Source organism: Prinia subflava, chromosome 12 (genome assembly GCF_021018805.1).
Source record: "Prinia subflava isolate CZ2003 ecotype Zambia chromosome 12, Cam_Psub_1.2, whole genome shotgun sequence".
Lineage (NCBI taxonomy): Eukaryota > Metazoa > Chordata > Aves > Passeriformes > Cisticolidae > Prinia > Prinia subflava.
In genome coordinates, this window is record NC_086258.1 from 5,646,454 (window position 1) to 5,664,779 (window position 18,326).

General features: G+C 41.5%; 1 protein-coding gene across 6 annotated transcripts in view; it reads left to right on the plus strand.

Annotated features, from left to right (window-relative positions):
* The window catches only part of SPTAN1 (spectrin alpha, non-erythrocytic 1), a 46,022-nt gene that overhangs the window by 21,484 nt on the left and 6,212 nt on the right, over positions 1-18,326 (plus strand). For 2 of the 6 annotated variants that reach the window (XM_063409755.1, XM_063409751.1), the window contains exons 22-51: positions 194-342; positions 1,674-1,733; positions 3,857-4,055; positions 4,618-4,722; positions 5,254-5,277; positions 5,639-5,674; positions 6,676-6,723; positions 7,056-7,147; positions 7,304-7,448; positions 7,563-7,744; positions 7,912-8,011; positions 8,138-8,335; positions 8,459-8,605; positions 9,137-9,240; positions 9,362-9,524; positions 10,010-10,024; positions 11,711-11,842; positions 12,173-12,310; positions 12,652-12,756; positions 12,968-13,176; positions 13,821-13,941; positions 14,087-14,208; positions 14,684-14,816; positions 15,196-15,294; positions 15,564-15,723; positions 15,952-16,028; positions 16,177-16,386; positions 16,620-16,916; positions 17,384-17,496; positions 18,305-18,322. In XM_063409755.1, coding sequence (XP_063265825.1) covers positions 194-342; positions 1,674-1,733; positions 3,857-4,055; positions 4,618-4,722; positions 5,254-5,277; positions 5,639-5,674; positions 6,676-6,723; positions 7,056-7,147; positions 7,304-7,448; positions 7,563-7,744; positions 7,912-8,011; positions 8,138-8,335; positions 8,459-8,605; positions 9,137-9,240; positions 9,362-9,524; positions 10,010-10,024; positions 11,711-11,842; positions 12,173-12,310; positions 12,652-12,756; positions 12,968-13,176; positions 13,821-13,941; positions 14,087-14,208; positions 14,684-14,816; positions 15,196-15,294; positions 15,564-15,723; positions 15,952-16,028; positions 16,177-16,386; positions 16,620-16,916; positions 17,384-17,496; positions 18,305-18,322 — 3,701 coding nt within the window. The remainder of the gene's footprint in view (positions 1-193; positions 343-1,673; positions 1,734-3,856; positions 4,056-4,617; positions 4,723-5,253; positions 5,278-5,638; positions 5,675-6,675; positions 6,724-7,055; positions 7,148-7,303; positions 7,449-7,562; positions 7,745-7,911; positions 8,012-8,137; positions 8,336-8,458; positions 8,606-9,136; positions 9,241-9,361; positions 9,525-10,009; positions 10,025-11,710; positions 11,843-12,172; positions 12,311-12,651; positions 12,757-12,967; positions 13,177-13,820; positions 13,942-14,086; positions 14,209-14,683; positions 14,817-15,195; positions 15,295-15,563; positions 15,724-15,951; positions 16,029-16,176; positions 16,387-16,619; positions 16,917-17,383; positions 17,497-18,304; positions 18,323-18,326) is intronic. The other 4 variants (XM_063409754.1, XM_063409753.1, XM_063409756.1 and 1 more) reach the window with 4 other exon arrangements.

Sequence of the window (18,326 nt, forward strand, 5' to 3'; positions counted from 1 at the left end):
GGCAAAATTCAAGGGGAGACATGGGAGTAAGATCTGTCTTCAACAGACAGTTTGTTTGAAATCATCTCCATAGCAAGAGCAAACTGTTGGGATCATCACTGTTCCCCTGTGTTAATAGAAGTCTCTGACTTGCAGCATTCTTTATGCTCAATGATGGCCTCACAGTGGTTGCTTTGTGGTTTTTTCCCTCCAGGACTGGTGGAAGGTGGAAGTCAATGACCGTCAGGGATTTGTCCCAGCTGCCTATGTGAAGAAACTGGACCCTGCCCAGTCTGCATCCCGAGAGAACCTGCTGGAGGAGCAGGGCAGCATCGCCCTGCGGCAGGAGCAGATCGACAACCAGTAAGATCTAACTGATGAGAGATGACACTGCCAGTATTAGCTGGCTTGGCCTTTGCTTCACAGATTGCCACCAGCTTAGGTTAATGCTTCTTACACTAGGGAGTAATTATTGGAGCAAAACAAGGGGCTCCTTTGCCAGAGGCACCAGGTTTAGTTGTTTTATTCCTGCTCTAGATTTTCTTGTTGCTTTTTCCATTTTTAACCGTTAAACTCATGACACTGGAGCTCAACTTACTGTCTAACTTGAGTATTTTATGTGTTCCTTTTGTTGTTGTACCTAACTACTTAAACTTGTTTGTTAGTTATATATATGTCCTAAGCAACTCTTGTATATGTAGCTGTCACTTCTTAACGTGTGATCTGCTTTGAAAAGCTTTCTTAAATTTGATTCCATTAAGTACAGTGCTCTCCCTATACAGGGCTGCCCCTCGAGGTGCCCTCCTTATGAGCTGGGGCTACTTTGCTGCTAGCTCATCACCTTTTTTTCTGAAATGTGGTGCCAATATTTGTTGCCATTATTGGAGCTAAAATGTGTCCCCCCCTTCCTTTTTTTCAGTATTTATCATCTTTTTTAAAAGAGCAACATATCGTTTCTAACAGAAAACTGCAAGGCCACTTGGTAATGACCTTAAAGCACATGGTGGTTGGAGATTAAATGAAGCAAGGGCTGTGGGTGATAGCTGTGAGTGCTGGCTCATCTTATCAAGCCACTTGAAAGCTGAAAGTTTTCTGTATACTCCCATCTGTTTGTGCAGCTACGCTGTCGTTCTGTGTGAGAATTTCCTCCCACTCAGTTGTGTTGAGTCATCAGTTATTACAATGCCATGCAATAATTGCTAGCCTTAGCTCTTGAATTAAAAAATTTAAATCAAATCACACAAAAAAACCCACCAGCCCATAACAAAAAAAACATTTTTACCAGCACAAAGAAAAAATGCTGGAAAATTGTGGCAGATTGATCAGGATTTTAATAATATAATTCCCTCCATGGGTTTGCATGTGGCTTTTACTAACTAGTACAGGATGTCTTATTTTAGAGCCAAGGAGAGGGGACCACCTTTTAGTTTCCAATCCCATGGCACAATTACGAGGAAATGAGGAGACCTTATAGAGAGAGCTCAACTGTACTGCTGAGGTTTCCTGACATGAATTGTACTCCTGGTCTGATTTGCTTTGTCTGCTTCTGAACAACACCTAATTTTCTCCATTTAAATGTGAACTCTTACTCATCTCCTACCACAGCCCAGCCCTGGATGGAGCTGCTGCTTTCATTATTTTTGTTAATCTGACTAATTTTTCGCATGCATTTGCTGTGCTCCCTGTCTGTGCAGGACTCTCATTACTAAGGAGGTCGGCAGTGTCTCTCTGCGTATGAAACAGGTGGAAGAACTGTGAGTAGGCTTAGCCCTTTCCTAAACCATGCTGTCTCCACACTGTCACTGTTCATCCTCTGTTTCTTTCTTTGGGAATGCTGCTCCAAGGAGACATGAAGGAGGCCATTTCTGCAGTGAGGATTAGTTTAGATGAATGTGGTGGTCTGTGTTTCCTCAGCCTCTTAATCTTGCTGGGCACCTCTGTGCTGCTGAATTGGTTCATGTTTATTCCATCATGCTGGTTTTGCTTACCAAAGAGGCTTTTGGGCTATCTAGACTGTTTTCCTTAAAAAAATCTCCTGCATTTTCTGAGGTGCAGATAGAAATATTGGTTTGTTTATATAAATGTATATAAAATACATCTACCAAGTATTGCATCACATCTGAATGTCTTAAGAGTTTGGGAAGGGTGGGGCTGTCATGGTTTGTCATATAAAGTAACATTCATGCTGGGTAGTGAAAAAAACCATTATTTATATGGAGTGCTGATTTCTTAATTTTAACATTAACTAAATTTTGAACCCTGTGTTCATGTCTCCTGGAAAAGATATCAAGTTTGCATCATAGTGGTGGCAGTTGCTGGGAAATCCAAAGTCACAGTGTTCATTTGCTGTGCCTGGCTTTTCATAGCAAATGTGTTTTTTAAAATTAAAAGTGAAACTTTTATGTAAATCTCTCAAATGTTGCAAAAGCAACTCTGAGGTTAGATCTGCTTCTGAAAGAGTTTTGCCCCAGATCCTCTATAAGCTTTACAAGTACTTAATACCTAATGTTTGCTGAGGCAAACAACTGCAGTTAGGGCAGGCTTCAAAACAGTGTTTTCAAGTTAGGGTAGAAAGTTTCTATTTAAACCTATTATGAAAGATTCTTAGTTCCTTTCTGCCCACTCTTAAACTACAGTAAACAGAGAGCCACAAAGTCTCTGCTTCCACGGAAGAAGAGCTGATTTATCAGTTTGGTATACAGATATTACAGCCTAGGATACTGAGGAATTTTTTCAGGAGACTTTGCCGTCTCTGAGCTGTTGGTTAGGAAAATGCTGCAGGACTGAATTCCTCAAGCTGGGAGGCTGTAACTGCTCAGTATGTGCCTGTGTGCTTTGGGATAGGAAATAAAAACATCCCCACTTGAGGCCCCTGCAGCTACCTCAGCAATGTCTGGTATTATTTGATTTAATAACATCAAAAGGAATATGCTTAATAATGAGAATTTATTGCTGCTGTTGATCACTGTGGTAGAACAATGTCCAAACTGGTTCATAACAGAACTGGACATAACAAACCCCTCCAGACGCAGCTAAAATGTCTCATCTTCTGGAAGACGCAAAACAAAGTAAGAATGAGTATTATGAGTGTGGTTCTTCTGAATGAAGATTTTTAACAGGCATTCTGCATTGCTAGAGAGATTTGTAATTCAGTATCAGTGACTGCAAAACTGCTCTTGGATTTTTTCAGCAATAGCTTGGGAAAGATCTTGTAGAATCATCTGTGTCCAGTTGATTACAAGGTGGTTTTTAAATAACTGGCTGATCTTAATTGCCTGTGCAGACCAATTCAAACGTTTTTGAGGTTTCACTTTGTGTCTGTTCTAATGTAAAGGAGGAGTAATATCACTGATATTGAAAATTCAAAAAGTGTCCATGAAATGAGTTTCATGGATTTCCCAGTTGAATATGGGTGTGTTATCAAAGATACACATCTTGCTTAAACATTCAGCAAATTTTGCACTGGAAAATGGCTAGTTCTTTATGTTCTAAAGCTTGGAGGCTGCTCAATTTTCATAATCTGATGGCAAACTTGATGTACTCTAGGAAAATATCTCTTAGCAAGTAAGAGCCTATGGAGTCATTCCTGCCCTGCAGTGATGCTGTGCTTTAAGAGCCTGCCCCAGGCTGTGATTTGGGTCTGCATTTGCCCAGTGAGGTGTTGCATGTGGGAGTTCCCATTTTGGTGTGCAATCCATGTGGAGGACACACATGGACAGTCTTGGTTCCCAACTGCACATGCATAACTCATCCTGTAGCAGAACAGAGCATAAGTTCAGGGATTCCCTCTTTTGGGGACCCCAGGACTTGGGAAATTCCTGTGATTGGACTCAATTCCATCTGACTGTTCCCTGCTTTCCTTTCCTGCTTGTCCCAGGTATCACTCTCTCCTGGAACTGGGAGAAAAGCGTAAAGGCATGTTGGAAAAAAGCTGCAAGAAGTTCATGCTTTTCCGTGAAGCCAACGAGCTCCAGCAGTGGATCAATGAGAAGGAGGCAGCACTCACCAGTGAGGAAGTGGGTGCTGACCTGGAGCAGGTGGAGGTTCTGCAGAAGAAATTTGATGATTTTCAGAAGGTATGTTGATACTGCGTAACATGTATGTTAATTTTGGCCTTTCCCTTAAGGCTTTCTGACCAAGTATCCATGACAATTCTTCATGGCTGAGTAGGAAACATGGCTTGGATTGGATATAAAAGGTCCATAGAAGATATATATGAATTTTTTTATTTTATTTTGTGAGGATAAAGATACTACATTCAAGTGTCCTCAGTTTAATTACATTCCCCAGGTTGCTCCATGCTTCCCAGCTCCCAGAGAGCTGAAACTCAACATTTTGCAGTAGAGTCTGCCAAGCTTTAGAGGAATTCCAGTTTGTGTAAAGCATAACCTTCAGTTAAGCTATTCCCATTGAAAGGGAAGATGCATTTGGTTTCCATCTATGGAGTTATTTCCCCAAGATATGGGACGAAAACAGAATCCAGCAGCTGGGATTCCCTGGCCCAGGCTCTCTGGGCTCTCAGGGTCCCTGTGCTCCATTCCTGCTGTTCACAGTCTGGGCTCTCCTGCTGAGCCACCTTGTTCTGTGTGTTTTGCTTGGGTGAATTTTAATGCTGGGCTATTTCCCTGTTCTGTGCAGGATCTCAAAGCCAACGAGTCACGCCTGAAGGATATAAACAAGGTTGCCAAGGACCTGGAGTCAGAAGGGCTGATGGCAGATGAAGTACAAGCAGTACAGCAACAGGTGCTCTTTTTCTCTGCCTTAGTCTAATCTAAGAAGCAAAAGATTTTCCTCCTTTCTTTTGTCTGTTGTCTTTGTCTGGCATTGCAGGACTCAGGCTATTCTCTAGTGTGGCCATCCCAAGAAGACCTTTAGAATTATATTTTTTAATAATGCTAGAGCAAATTGCAGAGCATCTAGAGCTATTTCCTTTCTTTTTTTAGGAATGGAAAGTCTTTACAATAGTATTAAAAGTCATGGAAAATCCATGCATTAACTTTGCTTCACATAAATTTGAAATTTAACCTTTATTTATTTACAGGAAAATAGGTGAGGAATGCTAGGGAAAAAGAGAAATAAAATAGAGTGCAATTCAGAGTGGAAGGAGTTTGTGGGTTTTCCATTCTGGTTTGCATTTTTAGGGGTTTTTTGCTAGCTTTTTACATACTTGTGCTGTAAATAATTTTATCCTGTGCCAACTAAGTATGAAGCATGTTGAGAAAAACATTCTTTCTGTTAGAAAATAACGAATTGTTTGTCCTGTCTCCTTTGCAGGAAGTCTATGGGATGATGCCCAGGGTAAGTGTTAATTTCTGAGGTGGATGGAGTGGCAGTTGTAGCAGGTTTGGGATGTACAAGGAGAAATTCAGCCATAATTGTAGTTAATTTCCATGATGGAACTCACTAATGACTTTGAATTTCAAAGATTCATTCAAAGATTATCTTATCTATGATCCCTTTTTTCCTGAGTGTCTTGCCCCACGTCATAGATCTAAGCAAGCAGCATAACCCAAATTGATACAAATACTTGCATGAAAAAGTGTATAAACTTTGTTAAGGTTTGAACACTGAGATATTTTCAAGATTTTTTTTTTACTGGGTTCTGATAGTTTTAGTTTCTGCTTCATATTTAAAGCTGTTTTTTCACACTTTCAAACAGGATGAAACTGATTCTAAGACAGCCTCTCCTTGGAAGGTAGGTGTCATTGCACAGTAGCACACAACAAGAAAATAAAAACTACAGCACATCATCTTTTTTAGACCATTTGCTTCTCCTGTGCCATAGAAATTGTTAACAGACTGGATTTTACCTCTCTGCTACAAAACTCTTTAGTTTTGAGCTTGTACTATGAGGGTGATTCCAGTTTCTGGGCAGTAGATGTTGAATAATCCCTTGTTCACTTTGCATGAGTTCTTTGCTTCTGCTTGCTACAACAAAAATGTTTTTATTCCTCAAAGTTAAAGCCATTCATGTCAATACTCCTTTAGTAAGGAATATGCTGTATCCCATTAGTCATCTCTAGCTCATTTACTACAGGAGTTAGGAGAAACCTTTCTCCATTCATTAGAGGCTTACAATGGAAGAGCTGTCACCTGCTAAAGCACAAAAATATCTTCAATATTTTTTGAATTATCCAACATTGTGTTTTCCCTAGCATTTCATTTCCATGTTTTGTGTCTTGCATCCACTCTGTTAGACTTAAAGCTGCTTGTACATCTTTTAAGCTGTGTAAATGTGGGAAAACCAGGTTAGTATGCAATATTTTGGCAGAAAATGCAGCCTTGTCGCCAGGAACTGGTGACTTTTAAAGTATTTTTTTGCAAATTATAAACATGTATGTTGAATTCTAAGAGTCTTATAATAACCTAGCAAACTATGACTAAGATTTTGGGGATTTTTAATTCATGTATTGAGTGTTGCCTTGAAATTTCCTTTTCTTTGTCCTCATTAAGATTTGCTTGCTTCAGTTTAAAATTCCATGGCTGTGTTCACTTGTGAATTCTGACTATTCTTACTCTGCCCTATAATACCTTAGGTATTACAACCAGTTATTCTTAATTGCTTTTCTAATTTACTTACATTGTCTTTCTTAGTGGTTTCTGTTTGATTTTTAAGGCCTTTTCTTTCACTCTAGTTTTGCTTTTGGTTAGAGTTGACTTCAATGCTGTGTTTTTTATTTCTGCTTTTTCACGCAGTCTGCACGGATGATGGTACACACTGTGGCAACCTTCAACTCCATCAAGGTAATTCCACAACTTTCTCTGACCTCATTTAGAAGTTGTGAACGTTTTTTACCCTCCTTTTCTATAGTCTTTGTCTTTCATTAAGCTTTATGAACTCTTTTGAATCAATTTATTGAAAGAAGCATTGGTATATACAGCATTTGCTTCTCAGGTTACATCACTGTCTTATTATAGACATAAAATATTTGGTTTTACAGCTCAGGAGAAACCCTTCAAATTATTTTATTTAACTAAGCTGTCCAAATTCATGCATTCTTCTGGAATTAAGCAGAATTTAGTAACCTTTACCTGTAATGAAAGGCCAGTCTTGACTTTGCACTTCCCTCATCCAGGAGCTGAATGAGCGCTGGAGATCCCTGCAGCAGCTGGCAGAGGAGAGGAGCCAATTGCTGGGCAGTGCCCACGAGGTCCAGAGATTCCACAGGTGAGGGGTTGGTTTGGTCTTGGCTCAAATGCTTTGTCTAACAAGAATTCTAAAACATGGCAGGAACTGTTCTAAACAAATCCTATTCAACTCCCAGCTTGTTCAGTGGAGGGTGGGCATTTAATTCTCTTTTTGCCTTTCCTTCCTTCAAATCAGAGATGCTGATGAAACCAAAGAATGGATAGAGGAGAAGAATCAAGCATTAAATACAGACAACTATGGGCATGACCTGGCCAGTGTTCAGGCTCTGCAGCGCAAACATGAAGGCTTTGAGAGAGACTTGGCAGCTCTGGGAGACAAGGTGAGATTCTGAGGAAGAAAACCCCAAAGTTTTCTTTTCATCTACCAGAAATGATTGAACTTATAGCAGTTATCTCTGTCTTCATTGTGTTCATTTCCCTTTCTCTAATCCTAGGTGAATTCTCTTGGTGAAACTGCCCAGCGTCTGATCCAGTCACATCCAGAATCTGCTGAAGATCTCCAAGAAAAATGCACAGAGTTGAATCAGGCTTGGAACAGTCTGGGGAAACGTGCAGACCAACGCAAAGAGAAGCTTGGGGACTCTCACGACCTGCAGCGTTTCCTCAGTGACTTCAGGTAGGGATGCTGTTCCCCTTTCCAATTTGTTTATTATTAGTGAAGTATACACGGCTTATTGTTCCACAGGAATATTTCTGTGAAGGGTTTAGACAAGAACTGTTCTCCCTGTTGTGACTTATTTCAGTGGAGGGAGGGAAAAATTCCCTGTTACTGTGTGTTCACAGGGACCTCATGTCTTGGATCAACGGGATCCGGGGCCTGGTCTCCTCAGATGAACTCGCAAAGGATGTGACTGGAGCTGAAGCTTTACTGGAAAGGCACCAGGTATGTGAAAGATAAGTGTTTTGTAAACATCAACACAGGGTTTTTTCTGATGCTTTTCAGTTAGAATTCCAAAAACAGATCAGTTCCAGCTCTGGTTATTGAGCAGCACATCTCTGCCCCTTGCAGGAACACCGCACGGAAATAGATGCAAGAGCTGGCACTTTCCAGGCCTTTGAACAGTTTGGACAACAACTTCTAGCCCATGGACACTATGCCAGCCCAGAGATCAAGGAGAAACTGGATATTCTGGACCAGGAACGGACAGACCTGGAGAAGGCCTGGGTCCAGCGCAGGATGATGCTGGACCAGTGCCTGGAACTACAGGTACTCTGCTGCAATTTAGATAAGAGAAATAATTCCTCTTTTCATTAAAGAGTTTATCATTTCATGGTGATAACAGTGCTCTTGATCTGTCTTGCTCATGCTTTGGATTTTTTTTCTCCCCAGCTATTTCATCGGGACTGTGAACAAGCTGAAAACTGGATGGCTGCCCGGGAGGCTTTCCTGAATACAGAGGACAAAGGAGACTCCCTAGACAGTGTGGAGGCACTCATCAAGAAACATGAAGATTTTGATAAAGCAATCAATGTCCAGGTGAGGAGTGTAGCTGAAGTAAGGGGGAAATAGTTTCCTTTTTCTTATGTGAATTATTAGCAAAAGTAGTTCCTGCCGTGTGGTTTCTAAAGTTCAATTGCAAATATTCAGCCATGTGGAATTTGCTGCAGAAGTTTAGAAGCAGCTTATGCAGATCAGGATGCATTTAATTTCCTACCGACAGTGTAGAAATATTGGCAAGTATTTGTGGAAATGTACTGATTTGAAATTACTTTTTCCCTTTATTTGTGGCAGAAAAGAATACACTTCCAGTTTCTTGTAGCAGAAAGCTGCCTAGATTTATTAAGAGATCATACTGCTGAAGTTTTTAGCCCAAAAGATCCTTTTTTCCTAAATGCCAGAGGTGAAAAGTGTTCTAAGTTGAACTGTCCTGTGGAAGAGAGACTTCCCTCATAGGGTGCCAGTAATGTAAATTTAAAGAAGATGAAGAGGCTTGTTCTGTTCCAGACACTGCTCACCATTTGACTTTAGGGAACCACAGTTCTAATTCCTTGTTTCTGGTTTGAATAGGAAGAGAAAATTGCAGTCCTGCAGTCCTTTGCTGACCAGCTGATTGCTGCAGACCATTATGCCAAGGGAGTCATCGCCAGCAGACGCAACGAGGTCCTGGACAGGTCAGTGCTCCCCTGGGAGGAGAAGGCAGAGGGCAGGAAATCCTCTTGAGGGATGTTCTGTAGCTGTTGAAGGTGGTACCTCATGTGGCTTTTGTTCATTGTGTGTGTCAAATTACTGCAGGTGGCTTCGTCTGAAGGCCCAAATGATTGAGAAGAGATCGAAGCTGGGAGAGTCTCAGACCCTCCAGCAGTTCAGTCGTGATGTGGATGAAATAGAAGCCTGGATCAGTGAAAAGCTCCAGACTGCAAGTGATGAGTCCTATAAGGATCCCACAAATATCCAGGTGAATGTGGTTCTTGGCTTAAAAATCAGAATATCTTTCTTAACTTTGCAAGGCCTCCTCTGGTTTGAAAATCCATGCTCAGGATTCTTGTTCAGAGATGACAGAACAGTGCATCATGTTGGACATGTTCTCCTTTTAACAAGGAGAAAATGGAAGTTACATTATGCATGAAAGGAGACCCAAAATAGGACTAGGTTAGTAATTATTCATGCCTATAATTAATTATTCATGCATATAATTAATAAGATATGTGGTATCTGCAGCAGAAGGTTTCCTAAAGAAACCCAAGTGGCTGTTCTGTCTCTCTTCCAGCATCTAAATAAAATAAAGAAATTGAATTCTTGGGTCTCAACTCTTTTACATTATAAAATGTGAAATCTCATTTATTTTTCAGTATTAAGGAATAAAGTTACTTCTTATGTTTTAATTTTGGTTTATGAAGTAGTATAAATGCACTGAACTACTTCTCTCAATCTGTTTTATAGCTTTCCAAACTGCTGGTAAGTAGTTTGGACTAGCCCTGGTATGTGAATTTATTTTCTCTGTATAAGCTTCTGTGTAAGCCCAGGCTCTGGTTGCTGCTCCATCCATCAGTTCATGCAATCTCTTTGTTTTCTATTAGTTCTTGACCTCCATCCAGGTACAGCTGTTGATCCTCGTCCTATGGGTGTGGCTTTTTTGTTAATTCCTATTCAGCATCATTTATTTATGTATTTGTTTTGCAGGTGTTCTGCATGATCTGTTTAATTTTTGCTGCCATAATAATGTAGTTTAAGCTTTTTTAGGAGTTAGCCCCTAGGAAAATGGGGTTCTATCCCCCTTTTTCAAAAATTTGGCTGTTTGATCATCACTTGTGATGATTTAACACAGGGCACAATGCCAAAGCCATGAGCTTGTGTTTGTAGAACCAAATGCTGAAGATGGAGGATTCAGTAAATGATAGATCTTGATTGGCTTAGTTCTTGCAATAGCATAGAAGGGAATAAAACAGAACACTCCAGAAAAAGAGATGTACCAGATGGAAAGCTGACAGCTCTTGTAAGAATCCAAGAAGTGGAGTAAAATGAGATGTGGAGGGAGAAGAAAGAACAAAGAAAGGGGAAGCTAACGAGTAAGAAATGAAAGAATCATTTGTCACTTCAGAGTGTAGTACATTAAATTTCTATTTTTTTTAGATGGAAAAAAAATATATTGAACTAGAAAGGCTTGTCTGCAATTTGTTGTCATGGTAATTATATGGAGATATGCAATTGGCAGCTTTTAAATTGAATTTTCCAAGTTGGTAGATCTAGCTTTGAAGGATATGCTTTTATAATCTTAGGATTTGGGATTTACAGTTCCCAAAATGAAGCAGTTCATGCAGAATTTCTCATACCAGCACTATAGTATTTTTCCTTTTTTATTTTTTATCTAACATTTTCTTTCATTCCATTCTCTAGGACACTCTCTACCCATGTCCAATGTCACTAGCATTTCCAGTTTATACTTGCAAATTCTGTCTTGTCACTTTTGTGCTGTTGTCATATTCCTGGTGGGTGGATGGATCATGGATACATGAGAGCTGCACACTCCTTCCCACACCAAGGCTCCTGTTGTTCTCATGGTGCTCTCAACTTGTCAGAGAAAAATTCTTACCAAATAATTCAGTTACGTTTTTATAGAAGTTTTTGGCTGTTAATTCAGTATTTTTATAGATATCTATATAATGGGGCTGTGTATGACTAATACCACAACTGTGGAGAAAACAGCTAAGCTGGAGCAGTGATTTTTGTTAATGACCTGTAGATTAGGAAGGGAAGTAGGAATCTGTGCAATTACTGTAGGAGTAGAGAGGATGATCTACTCTACTCAGGGTATGTGTAATTGCTGCTTTTCACAGGGGTGCATTGAAAGCTAGGACTCTTTACTGCAGTAACAGCTTAGCCCAGTGCAGGGAGTTTTGCACTGGCACCTGTGAAATGCAGAACGTGCTGCCAGAGTTCTCTGTGTCAGCTCACCCACAGTTTTCCCAGGTCAGAACTCAGTGGTTACTCAGGTAATGAGAGTAACCACTGGAGCAAGCAGTAAATACCCTACCCTGAGAGAACTTCACAGCTCAGTCTGTGCACAGAGCTGCTGACAAGCCCATGAGAACAACGCAGGAGCCCTTTGTGCTGTGCCTGACGGTGCTGGGTTTGTCCTTGCAGAGCAAACACCAGAAGCACCAGGCCTTTGAAGCCGAGCTCCACGCCAACGCCGACCGCATCCGCGGCGTCATCGACATGGGCAACTCCCTCATCGAGAGGGGCGCGTGTGCCGGCAGCGAGGACGCCGTCAAGGTGGGCACCTGCAGGTCTTGCTGGGCTTTGCTTTGAGTGTTTGGGTAACTGAGGCAGGACAGTGTCCCTCTAGAACAAGTCTTGCTTTATAGAAGCTTTTGTATTTCGGCTACACAGCGTAGATCAGGCGAACCATTCTGCTTCGGTCTCGAGGAGGATAAATTTTCTGATCCTCTGAGGTTTAATTTATAGCTGGGCAGCACAAAATAGTGACCCTAACTTGCATATCTGGAATCAACAGCCAAACTTCCATGTTCTGGTTTTGCATTTATCAGAACTTTTTTCATGTTTCATTTGTGACATTTACTGATCTTTCCCACTTTCTGACAGGCACGCCTGGCTGCCCTGGCTGACCAGTGGCAATTCCTGGTACAGAAATCAGCAGAGAAGAGTCAGAAACTGAAAGAAGCTAATAAGCAACAGAATTTCAATACTGGAATCAAGGACTTTGACTTTTGGCTTTCAGAGGTAATAAGATGGGAATTAATAACTTGAAAGGCATATTTTTTTCAGTTTTTATTACCTTTGCTGAGGTTAGATTTTGTGGAGCACTGTTTAACTTTGAGCAAGTCTAGGTTTATACAAAAAAAGCTTTTACTAGTAAAATTCTTGTGTGTGTGTTCATGTTATAAACAATAAGGTAAGAAGAAGCAAACTTGCATGGAACCTTCTAGGTATTAAACAGGTGACAAGGTAAAGGTTTAGAAGAAAATTGAGAAGTAATTTGCATGGTTTTAAAGCATTAGAGTTTCAAAGAGTTTATGAAACAAAATTTGTTCTTCATTCCCTGTTTCCTTCTCCATCCCCAGGTGGAAGCTTTGTTGGCATCTGAGGACTATGGGAAGGACTTGGCATCTGTTAACAACCTTCTGAAGAAACACCAGTTACTGGAAGCTGATATATCTGCTCATGAGGTATTGCTTTCCCCTTTAGTTTTGGAAGATAAATCATAGCAATAAGCAAATTTTATAGGTACAGCTCCTGATACCTGCTGCAGTCACAGACTTGTCAAAATGTGGTTTTAACAAAACCTGTGACTGCGAGTGAGACTGTGATTTCCATCCTGACATGATGAGCACAGAAAGGAGCTCTGAGCAATGCCTGCTCTCTGTCCCCACTGTCCAGGACCGCCTGAAGGACCTGAACAGCCAGGCTGACAGTCTGATGACCAGCAGTGCCTTTGACACGTCCCAAGTGAAGGACAAACGCGAGACCATCAACGGGCGCTTCCAGCGCATCAAGGGCATGGCCAGCGCCCGCCGCGCCAAGCTCAACGAGAGCCACCGCCTGCACCAGTTCTTCCGTGACATGGACGACGAGGAGTCCTGGATCAAGTGGGTGTTTGGGGACTTCTGGGCTTGCCAACAACACTCAGACCCCTTAGTGTGGCTTTGGAGCTGCCTTCCAACAGCTGTGTGTCTGTAGGAGATCACCTTTGCTGCCATTGCAGAACAACTGTTTTGGATGCACTTTCTTATCTGCAGTTTTCTTGGGTCAAATCCCAGTATGCAGAAAAACAGTTTAGACTTGGCAATTTCATTGTAGTCTTTTTGGGAAAGCTCCTACCAAAAATTCAAACCTTTTTCAGTTTCAAGTACTTTCTTGATTCTAGCCAGTTGTTGTAATTAATCAAGTGGTCTTTCCACATTGGTGTTAATACCTCAGGAGGAGGAAAAGACGTGAGGCTGATAGAAGTCATTCCAATTAGAGCACTTCTTTTGTCATGCTTTTAAAACATAAATTGGACAACTTTAAAAAGACATCTATATTTTTAAAAAGAAAACAGTACAGAGGAATTCTGTCCTTCAAAGATAAATGATGGGCCCTCTGTCACCTTTCAGTCACACAGGAATGCGCTGCTAAGAGGCGCTTACTGTTTGCTAATAACTCTTGTACACAACTTTTTCCATCCAAGACCTGTTAGGCTTTTAGAAGTAATTGTCATATTTTATCTTTCTCTCTTCTCTGTTGAATTTAGAGAGAAGAAACTGTTGGTCAGCTCAGAGGACTATGGCAGAGACCTGACTGGAGTGCAGAATCTGAGGAAGAAACACAAGCGCTTGGAAGCAGAATTAGCTGCCCATGAACCTGCTATCCAGGTAAATGCCTCTCCCCATGACAGGTTCCTCTATAAGCAGCATCTTCCTTGATTGTGGAAGAGATGAAAGCCAGCAGGAGTTCTGCTGGACCCAAACAATGCACATGAGGAAGGCAGGTGATGTTCCAGTTGCTGTTTCTCTGCAGGGTGTACTGGACACGGGTAAGAAGCTTTCGGATGACAACACAATTGGAAAGGAGGAGATACAGCAGAGACTGGCTCAGTTTGTGGATCACTGGAAAGAGTTAAAGCAGTTGGCAGCTGCTAGGTATGAACTTCTGTAAAATTCAGTATTAATTCAAAGTTACATAGACTCATAATGATCAGATCTACAGAATTTCAGGGTATGGGTTATTAGGAATATGATGTAACAGCATCTCTCACTGATCACAGACTCTATGAGACTATTGACAATGTTCTTTAGTAGAAATGTGAGCCTCTTTTTGAGGTGTATGTTGTGTTTAGCCTTTTCTTGCACCAGTTGGAAACCACAGACTTGCAATCAATTGGCTTTAAGCCACTACCAGATTTTTCCTGATTCGAAACTGTTGGGAGAGATTTTGGGAGAGAGGTCCTTTGGCAGCTGCAGGCTTTGTAGTCCAAGGAATTCCTAGAGCTTCAGCCACAGCTGCTGCTGGAGGAGTGAAGTGGGAATGACAAGGTTCAGGCTCTGCACATTGGTTTTATAAGTTACCTCTCAATGCCATAAAGCAACACTGAGAAGTTTTGCCTTCCCCACACAGGGGTCAGCGTCTGGAGGAGTCTCTGGAGTATCAGCAGTTTGTAGCAAATGTTGAGGAAGAAGAAGCCTGGATCAATGAGAAAATGACACTGGTAGCCAGTGAGGATTATGGGGACACACTTGCTGCTATCCAGGTGTGGAGGAAGTTGTTAGCACTTTATTGTTGATTAGAACGTAGCAAACCTTTCCTTTACCTGTCTTTACAATTTAGAGGTTATTGTTGGTTCCTTTTGAAGGCCTACATTGTAAAAAATGTAAATTCACTTTATGAAAGCATCCCAATAATGTTATTTCCTGTAGAAGTTACTTGCAGTTCGATGTAACTTTACATCTCTTGACCACTGGCTGGAAGTCAGTCTCAGTTTCCTTTTGTCCACAGAAAACCAGTAAGTTGTCCTAACCAGCCAGGATTAATTTTTGACAGAAAAAGCTAATGCTAGCTGATTTGTAAAATTACTTTTTAATAAATGGTGAGAAATTATTTTTAGAAGTGCCTGTGTCTTGTATTTGCAGGGCTTGCTGAAGAAGCACGAGGCATTTGAGACTGATTTTACTGTCCACAAGGACAGAGTGAACGATATCTGTGCTAATGGAGAGGATCTCATTAAAAAGGTGAGCATGAACTAGTAAAGAGAAACCTTCAAAGGCTCCCCAGGATATCTTCATGTTACAGTAGACTTGCTCTTCTCTGTCATGTCTTTGAAAAGAGCTTTTATTCATTTTTGTGGCTGAATAAGCTGTTGGTGTTTTGCTTTCCAAAGCTGTTTCTGAGACAATACGTTTCAGCTGAAGTCCTTGCTCTGTCACCAATGTCCTGAATGCCTCAGATGACTTAATTATCACACAGGATGCCTGTATTTTTTTTCCTCCCTGTCACATAGAACAATCACCACGAGGCAAACATCACTGCCAAGATGAAGGGGCTCAGAGGCAAAGTGTCAGATCTGGAGAAAGCAGCAGCCCAGAGGAAAGCCAAATTGGATGAGAACTCAGCCTTCCTCCAGTTCAACTGGAAAGCAGATGTGGTGGAGTCGTGGATAGGTATGTTCTGTACTGGCATACAATACTTGGTCACAAATAAACCTTAAATTCCTTCACTTCCAAAGGTCTCCAGTAGCTCCTCATGTGCTGTTGTGATAAGCAGACCTGAGCCCAGAGTAATCAGCAGTGCTATCCCTGCTTTATACCTTTGTAGTAACCTTATTTGGAACAGAGGGAATGTTTGACATGGAGAACTGACATTTTTGCAAAATTTATTTAATTTTCCAGGAGAGAAGGAAAACAGTCTGAAGACAGATGATTATGGACGTGACCTCTCTTCAGTGCAAACCTTGCTCACCAAACAGGTCAGTGCTGATGCTGCCACCCCGTGAGGGAGGGACCAGCTGAACCCTTGTGAACACACAAGAATCTGTGTTTGAAATATACACAGGGTACTGGAAAGGCTAAAGAAAAGTACAATCTAAAATACCTTTTGTTCTTTTAATGCTTCAGGAAACGTTTGATGCTGGACTTCAGGCTTTCCAGCAGGAGGGCATTGCAAACATCACTGCTCTGAAAGATCAGCTGCTTGCAGCCAAGCACATCCAGTCCAAGGCCATCGAGGCCCGGCATGCTTCCTTGATGAAACGCTGGAATCAGCTTCTGGCTAATTCTGCTACCAGGAAAAAGAAACTCTTGGAGGCTCAGGAGCACTTCAGAAAGGTGAGTGGCCAACCATGGGACTACAGAAATCTAATTGTGCACTTGATAAAAAATACACACTTGCAACTTCTGTAGCTTGTTCATGCTTTTGCAACGAATGATTTTGGAGATGCTGGAGAATTAACATAAGAATTTCTGAGATGCTTGCAATGCAAACCCTTACAAGTTAATTCCAGATGAGCTCATACAGAGTATTTCCATTCCTGAACAACTGGATATTTTCTCTTTTCAAGGTTGAGGATCTGTTCCTGACTTTTGCCAAGAAGGCCTCTGCCTTCAACAGTTGGTTTGAGAATGCTGAGGAGGACCTGACGGATCCTGTGCGCTGCAACTCACTGGAGGAAATCAAAGCCCTGAGAGAAGCTCATGACGCTTTCCGTTCCTCCCTAAGTTCTGCCCAAGCTGATTTCAACCAGCTGGCAGAGCTTGATCGCCAGATCAAGAGCTTCCGTGTGGCCTCCAACCCCTACACTTGGTTCACTATGGAGGCTCTTGAAGAAACCTGGAGGAATTTGCAGAAAATTATCAAGGCAAGTCAGAGGGAAAGATTCTCTTCATAGTTTACGACCTTTCGGTTGTCCCCAGAGGTTGCTCTCTGAGATAATGGGTTTGAGTTTGTCACCATAATACAATCAAAATATCTCAAATTTCATGAGCAAAGAAAAATTGCCATTAACGATAAACTTGTGCTGTTGCCAGTTGCTCTCATGGTTTCCCTTTGGGGCTCTTCCACAGGCAAAGCACGTGTGTCTCACTTCCTAACTGTAATATAAGTTTAACTTTTCTGCTATGCAAGGAAGCAACTGCTGGTTCTGTTCCAGTTGTCAGGACCTCAGTTCTGAATTATCACCTGAGATGCTTTTCTCTAGGTATCCAGGACACCAAGAACTCAATCTTGTTTTGAGGCTTAGAACTGTGCTGGGATACAGCTTTTAATTTTTGCTTACAGGATGAGATCAGTCCCTTTATTTCTCTGACATTACTGTTCGTTTCTCAGGAACGTGAACTGGAGCTGCAGAAGGAACAGCGAAGGCAGGAAGAAAATGACAAACTGCGTCAGGAATTTGCTCAGCATGCCAATGCCTTCCATCAGTGGATTCAGGAGACCAGGTATAGTTTGTCTTTCCAGCACCTGCCCTTAGAGAATCCCTTAGGTAGCATTTGTGTGCATCCTCCATCTGTTTGGACTGTCAAAGTTGTAAATGTCTCCTAGTGAGAAACAGCTCATCAGGGCTTGTCCTTTCCCTGCAGCTGGGCTTGGAGGGAGGCCCCACTAGCTACAGGGGAAAGGAAAGCCCTGAAAAAAACAGGAATTAAAAATGTTCCTATTTCTGAATTAATTTTCCTGCAGTAATTCCAGTTATCCAGGACTTCATTTTTCTGCAGTTATTCCTGAACTAGGCTGCAGCACAGCTGGGGAGGTGGAGCACAAATAGCTCTAAGCAGACTCTGAAGTGCCAGCGGCGTTTCTGTTAATGCCCCTTTGGTATTGAGTAGTGTATTGGGAATCTTACTGGAGTTCAAATAGAGAAAGATGATGTGAAAAGACCTTAAAACTTCATAATCATTTCCCAGGGCTACTGTCTAATAATAGCCTTCTCTAAGGAGAGGGAGTAAAGATTTAACAACTGCATTAGAAATAAAAAGTCTCAAGGTTGAGCGTTGCAAGTGCCTGCACTCAGTCAGTGCTGTTAGCAGTTCTGGCTGGGAGTCAGAGGAGGTGAGTTCTGTTCCATGTAACCCTGTGATTCTCTGTCTGTGTGTTTACAAATAGTTCTGTATCTGTCTTCATGAAATAATGAAATACAAATATGATTTTTTAACTTTTTGATGTTTGCTTCCCACCCGAATCTCTATCCCTCTCTTACTGTCTTGTCTCTGTCCTGCTGCCTGATGTTTGGATCTTCACATTCTACAGGACTTACCTGCTAGATGGGTTA